Below are 19,641 nucleotides of genomic sequence, written 5' to 3'. Positions count from 1 at the left end.
GTGTTTGGGGAGTTCATAGTCTAATGGGAAGACAGTCATGTAAATGCAAAGTATATTGCGCTGGTAGATGCTATAACAAAGATATGAAAAAAAATACTCCAAGAATCTAGAAAGGATGAAACTAACTACAGTAAAGGGTGTTGTCACAGAGAAAGGGGTATTCCTGGTCCCAGACTAGCTAGCTGCTCTTATCCCAACTGAGCCTCCCCAATGTCTATTGACAGATTTCAGCCCTTGTCATGAGGATGGATGTTCTGACTTCCATCTTTGTGCTACTGATCCACAGCCCAACTGTTAGCCATTGGGTAGTATTTGGATATTTATACGAAAAAATCTTAGCACTACATTTGCCCAAGCATTCTGGTTTTCCTAGTCGTTTCATCCAATTCTGGGATCAAAGGACACCCAGGCAAATAGTTTAGTTGAATGAGGCAATAAGGTGTAAAAGTGAGGAGCTGAAAGACTTTGAAGAAGAGTAGGTCTGAAGGAAGTCAGCTGCGTTGGGCTTTGGAAATTACTGGAATCCCAGTTAGCATGACATTAGCACACTTACCTGACTAGTGAGTTGCCAATGGATCCCAAGGCATAGAAAGCTTTATTTCCCTTGTGTTTCTTAAAGTAAATCTCGATTGTCAGAATTTGCTGGTTTTAGGGGAAAAGACTCTCCTAAACTTAGGTCCTATGGATGGGTATGTGTGAGTCTGCATAGATATGATTAAACATATGCATGTGGATGAGCTAGATGAGTACCTAGAGGAAGGACGAGCTTATAAAAAGATGGTCATTCCTGTTGTAGGACTCTGCTGCTCTTCTCTACCACCCAGAGCGGTTTTGAGAGAGGGAGATGACCCGTTGGAAGCCTCAGAAAGCTGTAGTGTCAAGTGCCCTCGTTGACACTTTTATGAGACTGCTGTTAAAGGAAATGAGAGTCTAGACAAGGTTTCATACTTTTTAAAGCAGCAGAGTTACTTTTTAAATGAAAGAAATAAAAGGGATGAAAACGAACAACACAACTTGATTTAAACGTCAACACTTCTCTTATCCTCTCCAGGGTAAGTGCCAAAGAGTGGGTGGGCAGGGGGAAGGTGAAGGAAGCAACACCTTGGTATGGATTTTAAAACATCAGGAAACCAAGGGCAAAACAAATAACAAATTTAGGTGAGTGTTTAGGTATTTCTTGGATATTTTGTGAAGCTCTACCGTTAGGTTTTCATTATGAGAAAATTATGGAAACATATACACGAGATTTTTAGCATTTTTATGAAAAGAGGATTATTTGTGAGTCAAGGTTAGAGGGAAACAAAGAATTCCTGATAGTTCTGCCAGGATTTTGGAATAATGATAGATGAAATTTAAACTCAACATAAGCAAGGTAATGCTGCAGAAGCTGAGATTTTCAATAGCTATGTTTATGCATTGTGACAGCTTATAAATTAAAAACCTAGCAACTCTAAGGAAATACACTCAGCCATCACCAAGGGTAATGTAATAGAGGTGACTGTTCTATAAAAAGGAGAGTTTAGACCTGATGCTATATGGAAAATGGAAGAGGAAGTCAATTTGAAAGTAGTATTTTACTGATTATTTGGTGCATTTATATGTCCTACAATGAAAAATAATGAATGCAATAAACCTCAGAAGCTGCTATGAAATAAGTAGGCTGGGTAAGAGTGGGTAGGAGTATAGGTGCAAATTATATTAACCGTAGATTCAATTAATAAAACTATTGCTTTTTAAATTCTTTGTATAATTCACTAATGTAGAATATTATTTACAAGAGGCAAGACAATGTAAGTTGCCCTGATTACTCGGGGGTGGAGGGATGGGGGGGGGGTAGGAGAGAAAACTCAAAATAAGTTAAAATGAGTTATAAAGTTAAAATAAGAAAAGTCAAAAGTAGCTTGTGAAATTACTACCTTAAAGAATTTTTAAGAAGTCTTGCGACATCCTAAACTCAAAACCAGAAAATTAAACTATTTTTTAAAAGATTTTTCATTTATTTCTTGGGGGGGGGAGGGGGGAGAGAGAGAGAGAGAGAGAGAGAGAAAAGAGGAGCAGGGGGGAGGGGCAGAGGGAGAGAGAGAGAAGCAGACTCCCCACTGAGCAGGGAGCCCAATGGATGCTGGGCTAGACATGGGGTTCTATTCCAGGACCCCAGGATCATGACCTGAGCAAGAAGGCAGATGCTTAATCAACTGAGCCGCCCAGGCACCCCCAAAATTGAACCATTTCAATGTAGTCATGTATGATCTTGGCTAAGGCATTAAACTTCTCCCAACCTCTATTTCCTTCTGTCTTGAAGGGTAAACAAATGATTTCTTAGATGCCTTCCAGCTGCAAACTAGTTTTCTCTTGTCTGAAATTATGTTTAATACTAACATAAGTAAGATCAAAGACATTTTGTCATCCATTTTCTTAACTACTAAATAGTATTGCTCTGAGGCCTACGTAACTATCTTCCACTCTTCCTCTGACTCAGTGTATTGATCTGCTTATCTCAGGCTGAGAAAAGACCCTGATATGTTCATAAATCGTGACCATTGGCCCACCATGGAGGGATTTTTTTCTTTTCTTAAAAAAATCTGTTTTTTTCAATGTGTAGGGGGAAGAATATAGACAGGGTATTCAGATAAACCTGGTGTTGAAAACTATTACTTACCAGCTGAATGCAGTAGCAACTGTGTTTCCTTATCTGAAAAAATAGGGCTAACACCCACCTTGAAGAATGAGAGTATTATTCAGCTCTCAGATCAATACATTTCGAGGTTTCTGTTCCCTTTCTTTCCTATTTATAATCTGCTAGGGCCTAACTAGAAAAGAAAACAGATTTGATTATTTTTAGAGTGTTAAACTAAAGAAATCACTGCTGTGTGTCCAATAAAACCTTTACACCAAACGGAGTGAAGTAAGCCTCACAAATAATAAAAATCAGCCTCTGTAACAGCGTTTGAATACCAAGGAGATTTTAGGCAATAGGCATTAAGTCAACATGCACCTCCAGGATTCTTCTGCAGAACATTATAATCGGTCATTTCTTCGCTTATGGGCAAGATGTCCAGAATACCATGGGAAAATTAACCCTCATTTCAGTATATTAGGCCTTGAAGTCGGAATATAAAAGCAGCCGGGGTCTGTTTCTAGACGCCGGAGGGTGAGAATGCGTTCAAGTCCTTTCCCCAGAGCCTGGAGCTCTTCCTGGGTGTCAAGACCTGAGGGCATCCCATCCTCTCCCTGCTTGTCTTCTGAGCTCCCACCCCTCCCCATTCGGCTCCTTCTCCTTTTCCAGCTTCGCTTTCACCCATAAGTGGTCAAAATAGGAAACGGAAGTATTTGTTGCTTGGTGTAGTGCTCGAAAAGGTTTTTTTAAATCAAAAAACAAAAAACCCTCTCCAGGTTCTTCATTTTGCATGAGTCCGAACGTCCGTGGCCCCCAAGTCCTCCCCCATCCGAGCGCCGTTCCTTCCTGCGGAGGCTCCGGTCTGTCGGGGGGGTCCGCGCCTGCAGCGCGCAGAGGTACCGGAGAGCGAGCGAGGCGGCTCGGGATCCCGGGAGGCGCGCGGAGCACCGCCCCCCGCCCGGCGGGAGGTGCGGGGGACGCGGCGGCCCGGCCCCGCGGGGGAAGCCCGTCCCGGGAGCTCCGGGGGCTCGGGCGGCGGCGGCGGCGGCGGCGGCGGCGGGGACGCGGCGCGGCTGCCGCAGGGGAGCGGCGGGAGCGGCGGCGGCGGCGGCGGCGGGCGCGAGGGGCGGGGCGCACTCCGCAACTTCTGCCGCTGCCTCCCGGGCGCGCTCGGCCGAGACGCGCGGCTGCTGCGGGCTGCGGGCTGCGGGCTCCGTGCTGCGGGCTCCGGGCTGCGGGCTGCGGGCTCCGGGCTGCGGGGCGGCCGGCGAGCCGCGCGTCCCGGGCGTCCGTCGGTGCCGGAGGCGCCTCCCGCAGGGAGTCCGCAGCGGCCGGGGGGCCCCGGGACGTGCGGGGCCGCGAGGCCGAGCCGAGGCGCCCCCCAGTGGCGGGCGCGGGCCCCATGGCTGGGCCGGGCGGAGCGGAACCGGCGCGGTGAGCGCCCGGGGCCGGCGGCCGGAGCGCGTGGCGGCGGCGGCGGCGGCGGCGGCGGCGGCGGCGGCGGCGGCGGCGGCTCCATGGGCAGCAGCGCACGGCGGCACGAGGATGGACGTTAACAGCAGCGGCCGCCCGGACCTGTACGGGCACCTCCGCGCGCTGCTCCTGCCGGAGGTGGGGCGCGGGCTGCCGGACCTGGGCCCCGACGGCGCCGGCCCGGGCTCGGGCTCCTGGGCGCCGCCCCTGCTGCGCGGGGCCGCGGAGGTGACGGCCAGCCCCGTGCCCACCTGGGACGCGCCGCCGGACAACGCCTCCGGCTGCGGGGAGCAGATCAACTATGGCAGAGCCGAGAAAGTTGTGATCGGCGCTATCCTGACGCTCATCACGCTGCTGACGATCGCCGGCAACTGCCTGGTGGTGATCTCGGTGTGCTTCGTCAAGAAGCTCCGCCAGCCCTCCAACTACCTGATCGTATCCCTGGCGCTGGCCGACCTCTCGGTGGCCGTGGCAGTCATGCCCTTCGTCAGCGTCACCGACCTCATCGGGGGCAAGTGGATCTTCGGCCACTTCTTCTGCAACGTCTTCATCGCCATGGACGTCATGTGCTGCACGGCCTCGATCATGACCCTGTGCGTGATCAGCATCGACAGGTAAGGGCCGGCCGCGCCGTCAGGTCCGGCTGGGGGAGTGCCGGCGCTCGCCGGTCCTGGGCGGATAAGCCGCACTCGGCGGGATCAGGGCTGCGCCTAAAGGGCAGCCCCAGGCAGCCCCACACACCCGTCAACCCTCCACCCACCCAGCAGTTTCGGTTACGGCAGAGTCTACATACGCCTTTAAAAGAAGAGCCCAAAGCGTTCTAGTCTACTGTAGTGAGGACAGTTAAGACCAAAGTTAAAGTATTTTAAGCGTTAGCAGTTCCAGCAGGGGGTCCCTTGGCTTGGTTTTTAGAAGGAACGGATTTGATCCTGGCTAAACCTGACAGACCTGGCTGTGAGTCTGAAAGTGTCGTTTCTTACTCTAAGACATCAGTCGTTGAAAAGCCTCCCTGCTTCCAGATTGCGGGAGCTGCTCCCAAGGCCAGTGAACGGACCGAGGATGGTTGCAGAATGGGGGGTTCTACATGTCTGAACGTTGCACTTCTGTGGTTGCTGATCCCGAATCTCATTCTCCTGGAAGTCTGACTCTGGTGTTTGACAATGTTGTTTGCATCCTGCAGGCTTGCTGACTGGAGCCTTACTCCCTGTCTGAATGGTTGGTTCTAGCCTTTCATCATATCCCTTGAGAATTTTCTCTTGAGAACTGCCCCCCCCCCCCCCGCCCCAGTGGAGTAATTGAAACAGAGGCTGACCATCTGTCAGAGATACTGGGGAAAAAATTCAGGCCTTGGGTGTCAGATTGGGCTAGGAGACTCCGAGGGCTTCTTCAGACTCTAGAATCACAGGATTCTGCTATGGAGCTGGTCTTTGGTCCCGGAAACACTGTATAACTGACAACTCCAAGTATGGTCCCAGTGCACTTTGGCCACCTTATAACTGTTTCTCTTGAAACTGATTCACCCACATAATTCTGTTGTTTTAAAACCCGCTTACAAGACTGGTATCCTGTTGTGTTTGATGGTACAGAGAAATGATGGCTTATTTATTTTGTGGACTTACAGAGCCTTTACATGTGTATACCCTCAGCATAGAAGAAATAATTGATGCCTCCACACTTCAAATGATAGTCCCTCTAAAGGTAGTCTAACATGAAACGGAGATTTTCTTCCTTTTCCTCCCAGTGAACACTGCTGTTTGTGGTTTGTTGATATTGAACATGTTGTCCTATTTTACTGCTTGACTAGGGTTTATAATTACTGAATAAAGGGAATGATAGGAAAAGGGATATTTTCAAGAAAAAATATATTGTAGCTGTGTTTAAAGATTCAGGTTTGTTTTTTCTTTTTAAATTGATCCTGCCATTTTTACATATCATGTTAGGTAGGAACTTCTGAGAGCAAACAAGGAATTATTTTTAAGAAAAGTGCATGAAAAAAGTGCATGAATGGCATATATGAGAATATTAGCTCCAAACTTGACAGCTGAAGTTTTGAATTACTACAGTTAAGCATGACAAAAACACATGCACTCACAGTCTGGCTGTGGCAACAGGAAATAGAAGAGTGCACTCAATATACATAGTAAGTATATAAATGAATTGTAAGCATGAAAATTGGACTCCTAAGCCAACCAAATCAGTCATTCTTGCATGAATGGAGTCCTTTTAAATGGAATTGAGTGTAATACAACAAAATAGAATTTTTGCTTCAAGAAATGCATTTATAATTTGTTTCCTTTCATAAATGATAAATGATACATAAATAGCACAGTATACTAACTCATCTCCTAACACAGCCAGTGCTTCTGCTCTGCTGGGCTCATTCAGGTTTGGTTTGGGACTACCCTGAGATTCCTGTATGTTAGCTAAAGGCTTTCTTCACTCCATGTGCACGTGTGACTTACCAGCAAGCAGCAAGGATGTCTTGAATACAAGGAAGAGGTTAATCCTTCTTGGCAAGAGTTTTCAGTTTCTTCATCCAGCATATCCTATGATTGTCACAAACCGTGATAATATAGGGATGTAGAGTCTGTCTCTTTATTTCCTATGAGAATTGCTCCACTGGTGAATTCTACTTAAAAATTGTTTTGGAGGATGAACAGAGCATTTTTTTTTAAGATAAAATAAAGAACTGATAACACTGGAAGACACAGATTGCTTTTCTTCCAAGAAAACACAAAAATAAAAAATGAGACAAAGGAAAATACATTTGATATCTAAGGTGAATTATTTCTGAAGAGACTGTTTTCTTCAGTTTCATTGTAGAATATGACCACGGATATACAAATGTGCTAAGAAAATGTGAAAAATTTTAATATTTGTTTATTCATTCCCTCTTGAGTACAGGGTTAGGTTACAGTGTGCTTTGTGCAGTACTAATCAAAGATGAGTAATAATATTCCTGCTTTTGAGCTCTTACTGTATTGCGAGAATTTGGATATCCAGTGAGCCTTTAACGTGTCCAAGATGGAACCTTTGATTTTTCTTAATGACATCCACCTTACAGGGATGCCTTTCTAGCCTTTTCAGTGCAATTTCATGCTGTTCTTCTTCACAGGCTTCAACACTCCCTTCCCTACCCTTTTCAGATAATGATTCATGATCATTGAAAAAGTAGCAATCATTGGATGGATACTTCAATATCTTTCCACCACCAAACAGTCTTTCCTATATCTGTTCCCTTTTTATTTCTGTCCAGTTAAAAGGCTAGAAGACATTGTGTCCCAGCAAAGACCAAACCACCTGCACTTCACATCCCATCCCTTCTCATCTCAAGGATTTTGTTCCTTCCTTGATCCCTGCTCTCTCTTCTTTGCCTTCAGTGTTTCCTCTCAACTGGGTCAAGCTTGATCTTCTATTTAACTTTGGCCTTATGTCTCCCTCAATTTACTGCTCCACTTCACAGTTAAGCTGCTCAAAGAACTGTGCCCACAAGCTGTCTTTATTTCTTTCCTCCTTAGGTAGTTGAGTTTGGCATTCTCAGGTCTACTGAAGTATTTTAACTGGCCTTGTTGGTTTCATTTCTGTCCATCCCTCATTCATTGCCTATGAATGATCTCTTTTTAAATAATTTAAGTGAGATGATATTTACCTGTAGTGAAATTCACAGATATTAAATGCATAGCTTTATGAGTTTTGACATATGTCTGTACCCATGGACCCACACTCCAGTCAGGATGTAGCATATTTTTATAATGCTAGAAAGTTCCCTTGTGCCCCTTTATAGAATCATCTTTTAAAAATAGAAATCAAAGGGGCCTGGGTGGCTCAGTCATTTAAGCGTATGACTCTTGATTTTGGCTCAGACCATGATCTCAAGGTTGTGAAATAGAACCCCAAGTGGGGGGATCCCTGGGTGGCGCAGCGGTTTGGCGCCTGCCTTTGGCCCAGGGCGCGATCCTGGACACTCGGGATCGAATCCCACGTCAGGCTCCCGGTGCATGGAGCCTGCTTCTCCCTCTGCCTGTGTCTCTGCCTCTCTCTCTCTCTCTCTCTCTCTCTCTCTATCATGAATAAATAAATAAAATCTTAAAAAAAAAAAAAAAAAGAACCCCAAGTGGGACTCTGTGCTCAGCGGGGAGTCTGCTTGAGATTCTTTCCCTCTACCCCTTACCCCACTCATTCTGTCTGTCTCTCTCTCTAAAATAAATCTTTAAAAAATAAAAATAGAAATCAAATTACATTTTATATATAGTTTAAAAACATGTGAAAAAAAAAAGAAAAAAAATGAAAAAAAAAAAAAACATGTGAAAGAGCTCTATACATTGTTTAGGTGAATTTATATAAGGAGTAAAGGAAAAAAGAGTGCAGAGGGATGGTGAACACCAAACCAAACTCATGGGAGTCCTTATCTCTGGTGGGGTAGGTGGAGGTGTAATGAGGCAGTAGCACACATACCAACTGTACTGGTAATGTTTTATCTCGAATTTTGATGGTTGATACAGTCTTGTTATTTGTTTAATTTTCTGTATGTCTGAAATATATGTTTTAATTTTTTTTGGAAAATACATATAGAAAATGAACAATCCTAAGTATAGAGCTTGACGAATTTCCAAAAAGTGAACACTTTGATGTAATCTGCCACTAGATCAAGAAATTGAAAATTACCGACACAATAAGGGTAGAGATCCCAGAGATCCCCTTCTGCCCCTCTCCAGTTTTTGATACTTCAAGGATAACTATTATCCTGACTTTTAGGATCATGAATTAGTTTTACTTGGTTAGAACCTCTTGTAAATGGAACAGCTTAGTATGTACTCTTAATTCTGGCTTCTTTTGCTTAATATAATATCTGTGTGATCCATCCATAGTTTTTAGTGTGTCTGTATTTTATTTTGTTTTATTTTACTTTTTTGGTGAGTAGTATTCCATTTAATTTGTCTGTAAGTTCACCTGTAGATAGACATTTGAATTGTTCCCAGTTTCTGGATATTACTAATAGTGCTATAAATAAATAATAAATAATAAACATTTGTTTGTTTACAAGTCATTTTGTGGACATGTTTTCATTTGTTTTGGGTAAACACAATGCTGTATACTAAGGTTCCATATTGTATTTTAATTCTCTTTGCCCCCTTACATCTTTTGTGTGGTTTTCATGCATCTTAATCTACATATTTAAAAGATCTCTTATATATTATTTTTGTTATTTTAAACAATCAGTTTTTATTCTCAGTTCCCCACAGGTTCACCTTTGCCTTGTATTTTTTCCTTCATTACCATGCTTTCATCTGGGGTTATTTTCTTCTGCCTAGTTAAACTTTCATTAGCATCTTTTTAAAGTGAGTTTGTTGGTGAGAAATCTTGTCAGTTTTTATTTATCTGGAAATGTCTTAATTTTGCCATCATTTTTGAGTGACATTTTCTCTGAGTATGTAATTATATGTGTGAGGGGTTTTCTCGGCACTTTAAGACATTCTTCCATTGTCTTCAGGCTTCCATCATTTCTGTTGAAAAATCAGCCATTAACCAACATTATTATTATGCCTTTGAAGATAATGTGTCTTTTATCCTCTGGTTCCTTTTAGGATTTTCTTTTTGTCTTTAGTTTTTATCACTTTTTCTGTGATGTCTCCAGATTATTGATTATTTTTTTGCTGTTAATTTGCTGTCAACTCCACTGGCATTCTTAGTAATTTTTCTTTTTGTGCACTGATATCTCTGATTAGTTTGTTGTTATCTCTTTATTAGTTTTACTGTCCCATTCTTTCTCTCTTCTGTGTCTAAAACATATATAATGTAGAACTTTTATTCTATCACACATGTCTCTTATGTTTTTTATTTATTTTCCATTTTACTCTGTGGTTTAATGTTGAAAAAATTTTGACCTGCCTTCCAGTTTATTAACCATCCTTTCAGCTATGTCTAATCTGTTGTTTAGCTTATCTATTAAGTTATTAATTTCACACTCCTAAAAGTTCCATTTGACCCTTTTTTCCTGTATTTGATCCTTTTTGTTGATTTGAATTCTCTGCCTTTCCATGTAATTTCTCCTTAATGTTATTATACTCTTGAGTGTACATAGGCTCTTTTTATACTAATTCCAATATCTGAGTTACTTGTGGTTTCTTTTTGTGTAATCTGCTTTGGATTTTTTTCCTCTAGGTTTTGGGTCTACGTCTTGGCATACCAAGCACCTTTGATTATATACTCAACATTTTGTACACAAAATTACGTATGTTGTAAATGATGTTATTTTCCTTAAGAGAAAATATCTGTGAGGCAGGCATATTGGCGGACTTATTATTGTAATCCACTTAGGGGTTGTGCTGACTACAGGCTATGTTTTAGTTTTGATAGAGCTCTATCTGCTACTGGCTGATGCCTCTATTTAAGGTGTAGCCTTTTTGGGATTTCAGCTAAGAGCATAAGGTGTTTGTTCTCAATGACCTCTCTCCCCTGGCTTGTGTGGAACTCTTGATTGTTCTCTCTTCAGCACTGAGAGACTGTTAAAACTCCTATTGAAAGCCTGTGGGGAGCTTTCTTTTTGGCTTCTCAGCCTCCTGCTCTGCACAGCTTCAGAACTCAGCCGATGTCTTGAGGGGAATACTGGCCAAGTATTGGGCTTAGTTTTCTACTTCTTCCTTCTTATTGGTTCTTGGCCTCTCAGGTTTTTATTTTCAATAGACTACCAAAGTTTTTTCTCATATTGTTGCCTCTTCATAAGCAGCTCTGCTGAGGCTCTTTGCCTGGATCCTTACCCCCTTCCCCTCACCTAGTTTTGGCAAATGTCCCAAGGGAAAAAATGGCTGCAGAATTTTGGCTCATCTCTGTGCTTCTCTCTTGTCCAGAATTATTTTGTCCCCTCAACTCCTGTGTTGTCTCAAAAACTGTGATGGCTACAAGCAGGGGTGTGTCTCTGCTTTACCCAGTTTTTTTAGTTGTTTCAGCAGAGCAATGGTCTGAAGCATCATGTGGCCTCATCATTGCTAGAAGTAGATGTGTGCCTGAGATATTTCAAATATATACAAATAACAGAAGTGTAACTATGTAAATTGCTCTTCTGAAAACCTTTCATTGGCTTTTCATTTCACTTAGAATAAAACCGAAAGTGTTTAGCACATGTATAAGGTCCCTGATTTGTCCCTGCCTTACTTTTCAATAATATTTTGTACCACATTTCCTCTTGCCTTCCAAGTATAGTCCCACTGACCCTCTCAGTTTCTCCATCATGCCAAATTCTTTCTGAAATCAGGTCCATTCCATACAAACCCACCAACTAACATATTTGCAAAATTATGCATGTCTGGAGTTCTATTCCCTAATATATCTATTCCCTAATACATACTTTTGATCCCAGGTTGGAAAGCCTGAAAGTATTTGGCAGAAACACTCCAGAATGGCAACAATTAAAATACCTGAAAAATACCAAGTATTGACAAGGATGTAGAACAAAGGCTACTTTCATACATTACTAGCAGGATTGCAAATTGGTGAATCACTTGAACAAGAGTTTGGCATTATTATGTAGTGTTAAAGATACATACAGCCTGTGATTTTGTTATTTTACCATTAGGTATGTATCAGAGAGACTCTTGTCACCAAGAGTCTTATATAAAATTATTTAAAATATACACAAACTTGGAATCCTAAAACTTGAAATAATACATTTGTGCATCAATAGAATGGATAAATAAATTGTGATTCATTTGTGTGATAGAATACTATTTAATAATGGTTATCCAATTTGAACATGTATCAAAACTATCTGGAAAGCTTAGTAAAACACACATTGCTGCGTCCTACCCCAAGTTTCTGATTCAGTAAGTCTGGGGTAGAGCCAAATAATTTGCATTTCAAATTCCCAGATGATTCTGATGCTCCTGGTTTTGGGACCTTACTTAGAGAATTACTGCTACACTACAATGAAAATGAACCACGGTTAAAATGAATCTCACAAAGTAATTTAAACAATTTGTTGTTATAAAAAAATTGAAACATATTTAGAAGTCAAGAGTATAGTATGAAGAACCTAATGTATACATTGCCTAGCTTCAATAGGGATCACCATTTTCTTCAACATATCCTTTGAGACTCCTCCATCCTCACAGTATCTTAAGTCAAATTTCAGACATCATGTCATTTCACCCATAAATACTTTGGGGTCACAAACACAATGCTGAGCAGAAGAAGCAGAGTTCCTAGGAACACATACAATGAGATTCCACTATTATTTCAAAAATTTGAAACAACTTTGTTTAGAGACCTAGGTAAGTGGAAATTTTAGAAAGAAAAGGAAAGACATATATAACATGAGAACAAGGAGAGTGATTACTTCTTGGCATGCTTTTGAAGTGCTGTAACGATTTATCTCTTGAACTGTGGTGATAATCACATGAATATTCACTTTTAAAATTATTGTGAAAGCATCCATATATATTCTAAGTACTTTCCTGCTTACACATTTTGTTTTATAATCAGAAGGACTGAAGTATTTATTTAATGACAACTTGTAAGGGGCATTTGGATTTACATTAGATGTGTGGTTAATCTGAGCAGATGCTGGTACTCTTTCAGTGTGATCAGCAGCCATTTATTTTTTTGCTTCATGCATGAGGGCAGGAGTCATCTTGAGGTTGTTAACAGTCACAGGAACTCATCTGACTTATTTGCAAGATCCATACTCCTTGGTTCTGACTGGTGTCTGGCTGAAACCTCACCTCCTTGCCAGGTACCGTGACTCATTCGCTTCGATAATCTGAGCTGCGTTCTTGGCTTTGATTCTGCTGTTATCAGCAGTGCAGGGAGCATTCTGGCTTCTGTGGATCACCTTTCTCTTTAAAGAAGTCATCTTTGCTCATCTCTAAATTAATTTTCAGCTTGTAGGGACCATTTAAGTGTTGATGGAATCCTCTTCTAGCTTTGCTATGGGAAGGTGAGAGGGAGGAGAATACACAGGTCTTCTGTTCTTTTGTGAGTGATGCTTCCCAGAAACTACTTTTGTTTCTTCTTATGAATTGATGAGCAGGGTAGAGATGCTAGCAGCTAATAGGTGTTTTAGTGCTTTATTGTTCACAGACCACTTTCCACACACAGAAATCTTTGATCCTCCCTTTGGTGTTGTGAGGTGGGCATTGTTGTCTGTACTCAGTGTGGGAGGACCTGAAGGGAGAAAGTGACTTGTCCAAGACAAGGTGAAACCTATATTCAAAGCCTATTCAAGTGCCATGTACTAATGTATATGTCTTTAAGGAAATAGTAGAAGTTTAGATATGGCCAAGATGGAGTTAAATCCTGATGGAGGTCTCTGAAGAAATGTTGAGTTAGACTGGTGATGGAAAGGTGGAGAGTTTCCAGGCAAGGGGAATAGAGATGCCAAGAGGCTGGAGGCAGTGAATCAATCTGTGAGTGAACAGGGAGGGAGCCAGAAGGCATCGCGGGTGAGGTAATAGCACAGGAAAAGCCCAAGTCTGCAAGACCTTGCCCCTTGTGGCAGATGCTGCTGGCTGACTTTCTTGACACCTATCACCTTCTTCCTCCTTACTTACAGAAATTCCTGTTTTCAACTGGAAATATGGCTGCCCAGAATAAAGACTACATTTTCTAGTCTCCCTTGCAGCTAGGTGTGGCCATGTTACCAGATTTTGACCCAAGAGATGTTAGTAGAAATATTGTGTTTCAGCTTCTTGGAAACTTCCTTCAAGACATTTGGTGTGTGCCTTCTTCCTCCCTTTTTTTGTCCTGTCTCCATCTTGTTGCTTGGCATTTAAATCTGGTGGCTAGAGGTCTAGCTGTTATCTTGGTCAAGAGAGGACCACACTTGGGAAGAAGGGACAGTGTGCCAGCAGGGTAGCCTGGATCCTGATGGATGGTGGTTTCCACAGGGTTGCCGGAACCCTGACTTCTTAGTAATGGGTGAACAGATACCATTATGTTGTCTGTCACAACTGCTGAACATAAGAGCCAGTTTCTGACCCCACTCATTGATCCTTCCATGGATGTCCACATGTATATATCATAAAACATTATGGAGAGTGTCACTGTGTCGTTTGTTTGTTTTTTTTTTTTAAATCCTTTAGAATTAACAACTACCATTTTTGAGAACCTTTGGTGCTATGTAAATTCCTAAAGATTTTACACACAATATCTCACTTAATTTTCATAACAAGGATGTTAACTGAGTGTCTCTGCTGGCCAAAGGTAAAGAAGAAAGTGTGAACATTTTTAATTCCATTTTGTAGATGAGGAAGCTGAGGGAACACCATATTCTGTGTGGCAGGAACAGCATCTGGATCAAAAGCCCATGTATCCTCCTGTATCACTGTAACCATTGCCTACTGTGTGAGTAGAATACTGTTATACCAGCATTCAAGGCCCTTTATGATTTAACTCCAGATTCCCTTATTGCCTCAATATGACTAACTCCATTATAGACCCTTCCTCTTCAATGTGTCAGAACAGAGCTAATTCTCTTACCCACCCCCCCCAAAAAAACTTGTTCCTCTCCCAACATTCCCATCCCAATCAATGACATCACTCTGCACCCATTTGCTTTGCTAGATATTTGGGTCCATCTTTGAAACTTCCCATTAAGCCCCCTACTCTCACCAGCCGGTCACCAAATCCTGCTGATTACCTCTCCCATTTCCCTCTCTCCTCAGCCATGTTTAGCAGCTCAACTGGAGCCTCTATTATCTTTCATTTGGACCACTCAGAGTATCCTCCCAGGAAGCTCCCTGTATCTACTGCCTCATGGTAATGCAGCGTGTATAACCCTAGCCGAAGAATAGAATCACCTGGGCAATTAAAAAAAAAATTACAATTCTTGGAGCCCAGCTCTAGAGTGATCCTGATTTAATTGGTCTGGGTGGGCCTGGGCATCAGAATGTTTGAAAACATCCCCCAAGTAATTCTAGTGTGTAGCAATATGGAAAGCCCCTCAGTTAAGATGTTCTTTTCAAAAAGCAAATGTGGGATGGTTGGGTGGCTTAGCGGTTAAGTGCCTGCCTTTGGCCAGGGTGTGATCTTGGAGTCTTGGGATTGAGTCCCACATCGGGCTCCCTGCATGGAGTCTGCTTCTCTCTCTGCCTGTCTCTCCACATCTCTTATGAATAAGTAAATAAAATCTTTGAAAAAAAAAAAAGCAAATGTGATTTTATTCACAGTACCCGAACTTATCTGCACATTAGAGTTACCTGGGAATCTTCAAAAAATTCCACAGCCCATACCTAGGCTATACACGAGCCCAATTAATGCCCAGTCTCTGGGGGTTGGATTCATACATCCATATTTTGGAAGCTCCCAGGTTAGTCCAATGGGCAGACAGGTTTGGGACACTAACTAGATCATGCTGTTCTGCTTTTTTAATGGGTTAACGAGTTCCCCTGTTCATGGGGTAAGATCCTAAATGTTCATTGTGACCTAAAAAATTATATAACCTGACCTCTGCCTATCTCACTAGATTGGGGGTTGGCAAACCTTTTTCTGTAAAGGGCTAGATAAGTATTTTAGTAAATATTTTAGGCTTGTATGTCATGTGGTCTCTGTTGCAACTACTTTGCCATTGAGGCTTAAAAGCAACCATAGTCAGTATGTAGTAGATATATGGGAGTGGTTGTGTTCCAGTAAAACTTTATGGATACTAAAATGTGAATTTCATGTAATTTTTACATCTAATTAAATATTCATTTTTATTCAACTATTTCAAAATATAAATACCATTCTTATCTGGGGGTACTGTACAAAAAACAGGCAGGCCAGATTTGATCCTGTTGGACTTTGCCAACTTTTGCCCAAGATTCAATTTGATTCAATTCAGTTCAGTTCTCTGTCAGTCAGTCCGTCAATCAGTCAATCTTCCCATCTCCGCCATGCCCCTAATATTCTGGCAACCTTGTTCTTTTTTTAGTTCCTCAACATTCTGATGTTCAGGGCCTCCACAAGTCTTTTTATTGTCCCTCCCTCCTTTTCTACCTCTTTGGCTGGCTAATTTTTACCACTCTTCAAACAGGTCCTTGGCTAGATGTTTCTGTAGCATGCAAGTTTTCCTAGAATCTCCAGACCATCTTACATAGTCTTATAACTTTCTGCATTTTTTCTTACTAAGACTCACTTCAATTTGTAATTCATGGTTTGTGAAATTAACTGTAATGCATTCATGAACTATGGGATCGATCATCCATACATTCTGCATGGCAGGACCTGTACATTCTGCATGGAATTATTCTTATATTTTGCATGTTAGGAGTCTGTCTTGTTGGAGACTGTCTCCATCCCTAGTGTAGTGCTTGGCACATGGTAGGTGTTTAGTTAATCATTGTGGATTGATTTGAAGAAGGAAGATGGGTACCTCAGATTCCCAAAGGTCTGGCTTTGACTACTTATTTTCCAGCTTTCTGTGAAACATTCTTCTTGGTGAAAACATAGACGTTTCCCTGGGAAACCAAATTAGAATCAAGGGATTGATGGAACAGAAGCAGCATGGAGGCAGTAGGACAGCCCCAAGGGATTGTCCCATCAAGGTCTAGTAGGCTAGAGAGTCACTTTCCACTCCCATGCATAGGCAGTACACTGACTTTAATAAGGTCCAAGTGACACCAAAGACCTAGCAGCTTAGAGCCAGGGATTTTCTCTTTATTATAATCATTGTTGCAGAGGGAGAATGCAGGCAAAATTGAATGAAAATCCCAGAGCCTTTTTCTTTCAGTGGAGAACCATGTTCGACCAAGCTCAGGTATCTCAGAAGGAGAGTCACAGATGTCAGGCATGAGAGTGATACTCAAGTAGGAGAGCGCAGTAACTGGCATTTGCAACATAATTTGTTGAGTGCATACTTTGTGTTAGGGCCACTGCCAAGGGCTTTATGTAATTCATCTCACTTCCTCCCCATGACCACTCTGTGGGCACTCTCATCCTGGCCACCTGTGTGATGAGCAAAGGGAGGCTGTTAGAGCTTAAATAACTTGCCCAAGGGCACACAGGAAGAAAGTAGTGGAATCACATTTGGCTGGGGAAATGTCTGACTTCAGGTCTTTTGAGACCCAGAGGGATGTTGACTTTGTGAACATCATTTGTGAACCACATCAAGCACTAGATGTTTTCTACCACCTTTCAGAGAGGACAGCTGTGATGTTATTATAATAGTAATTATGTTATCATAAGTTCATAGTCTCTTAACTAACATTCTATTCTAGAGCCAGATGTGTTTTGGCACCCTCTCCTCCAGTGTTGATCCACGGCATCTCCACTCCAGTCCATCTGTGTTAGCTTTTGAGCTAGGGTTAGGGTAAGTTCATTATGGAATATTAAGATCCATTTCTTCACAGGTTTAAGAAAGACTCTAGACCAGCAGACCTTAACAGAGAGGCCAGGTGTGGTGTGTGTGTGTGTGTGTGTGTAGAGAAGGGGAGAGAGAGAGGATGCGTGAGCAAGCCAGAGAAGATAGTGGAGCTGAGATTTCTTTAATAGGGCAAACCCTTGTTACTTGTCTCCTAGATATTTGAGTACTGTGGTGGTACAAAGGTGAATAGAGACATGGCCCAGACTTCAAGAGGTTATCTAGTTGAGCATGAATTAATATTTATTCACATATCAGAAAATTTGGACCTTTAAAAAGTTAGCTTATATCTATTGTTCTGCAGTCAATCCCTGTGTGCTTTGACCTTTCCGGAGGAGTTTATGAGTCATTCAGCTTCTAGTTGCAAACAGTTGGGTTGTTTGAGTGCTTCCATCAATAAAAACCCAGGGACTCTGTGGTCTGTTTTTGAACAGCCTTTCTGTGCCTGAATTATTCTTGCTAAGGGTGGCTGCAAAATTATGGCTCCTGGGCCAGACCTACCTGCCCACTCTTCTGATGTTGTAGTGAAGCGCAGGCTGCCAGCCTCTGGGGACTAAGCAGCTGTGGGCCTTGAGGGGAGCACTCCCAGTGCATCTTTGTGGGGAGCTTGAGTTTTGCCCATTTAGCTGGTTTGCATTCTCACTTTCATCATGGACTCTGTTCTGATTAAAATTCCTGAGCATTCTGTATTTCTGGGCATTCTGATAATATTTTTCTACTCTTTCAAAGAATGGCAGCCGGATAGCTTTCTTCCTTCCTAATGGTTAATTCAGAACATCTGGCAGAACCACACACCTATAGAGGGCTATGAGCCTTAATGGTTAAACCTGGGAGACTTCAGTAGCATGCTATTACAGCCCAGCTATGATCGACCTGATCCAACTGCCTGAATATTTCAGAATTGTATTTTGAGAAATATATATTCTGTATGTTTGGTGTGAAAAAGTCCCTGATAGTCTCGATAAAAGTCTGAAAATTCTTCTGTTTTGATAAATATATTGCCTTATGGTTTCATATTGTTAGTTTTTGGGGATCACAAAGGTGATAGGCCTTTATTAACAACTTCTTAACATATCAAAATTGTCTTTTCTTGTTATGGGAGTCACAGGGGATTTATCTGTTCATTTCTTCAACCTTTATTGGTTCCTCAATCTTCATTAGTTACTCTTCTATACCCTAAATAAGACAAAAATAAGACCTTTTCTCTCTTGAATCTTACATTCTGGTAAGAATAAATAGGCCAGAAAGAGATACACTTTTAAAAAACTCAGTCATTCATTGGTAACCATGTGCCATAATGAAGAATTAAAGCAGAGTGATGTATTAATTTAGAGTGGGTTATCACGGAAGATCTTTCCAAGGCGGTGACATGTATATTGAGATATAAATAACATGGTGGCTCCTTCCACAGTTTGGCTATTGTGGACATTGCTGCTATAAACATTGGGGTGCAGGTGTCTTAGCTTTTCACTGAATCTATACTTTGGGGTTAATCCCCAGTAGTGCAATTGCTGGGTTGTAGAGTAGCTCTATTTTTAACTCTTTAAGGAACCTCCACACAGTTTTCCAGAGTGGCTGTGCCAGCTCACATTCCCACCAACAGTGCAAGAGGGTTCCCCTTTCTCCACATCCTCTCCAACATTTGTTATTTCCTGTCTTGTTCATGTTCACATTTCTCACTGGTGTGAGGTGGTATCTCATTGTGGTTTTGATTTGTATTTCCCTGATGGCAAGTGATGCGGAGCATTTTCTCATGTGCTTGTTGGCCAGGTGTATGTCTTCTTTGGTGAAATTTCTGTTCAAGTCTTTTGCCCATTTCATGATTGGATTGCTTGTTTCTTGGTGTTGAGTTTAATAGCTTCTTTATAGATCTTGGATACTAGTTCTTTATCTGATATGCGATTTGCAAATATCTTCTCCCATTCTGTAGGTTGTCTTTTAGTTTTGTTGACTGTTTCTTTTGCTATGCAGAAGCTTTTTTATCTTGATTAGGTCCTAATAGTTCATTTTTGCTTTTGTTTCCCTTGCCCTCATAGATGTGTCTTGCAAGAAGTTACTGTGGCCAAGTTCAAAAAGGGTGTTGCCTGTGTTCTCCTCTAGGATTTTGATGGAATCTTGTCTCACATTTAGATCTTTCATTCATTTTGAGTGTATCTTTGTGTCTGGTGTAAGAGAATGGTCTAGTTCTTCTGCACATGGCTGTCCAATTTTCCCAGCA

General features: G+C 42.0%; 1 protein-coding gene across 2 annotated transcripts in view; it reads left to right on the top strand.

Annotated features, from left to right (window-relative positions):
• Window positions 1-3,367: 3,367 nt before the first annotated feature.
• Window positions 3,368-19,641, top strand: part of HTR7 (5-hydroxytryptamine receptor 7) — a 79,812-nt gene continuing 63,538 nt past the window's right edge. For both annotated transcript variants that reach the window (XM_072739485.1, XM_072739486.1), the window contains exon 1: window positions 3,368-4,704. In XM_072739485.1, the coding sequence (XP_072595586.1) occupies window positions 4,163-4,704 (542 nt within the window). In that variant the 5' untranslated portion in view covers window positions 3,368-4,162. The remainder of the gene's footprint in view (window positions 4,705-19,641) is intronic.

Source organism: Vulpes vulpes, chromosome 15, assembly GCF_048418805.1.
Source record: "Vulpes vulpes isolate BD-2025 chromosome 15, VulVul3, whole genome shotgun sequence".
NCBI lineage: Eukaryota > Metazoa > Chordata > Mammalia > Carnivora > Canidae > Vulpes > Vulpes vulpes.
This window is presented reverse-complemented; position numbering and strand designations above follow the sequence as displayed.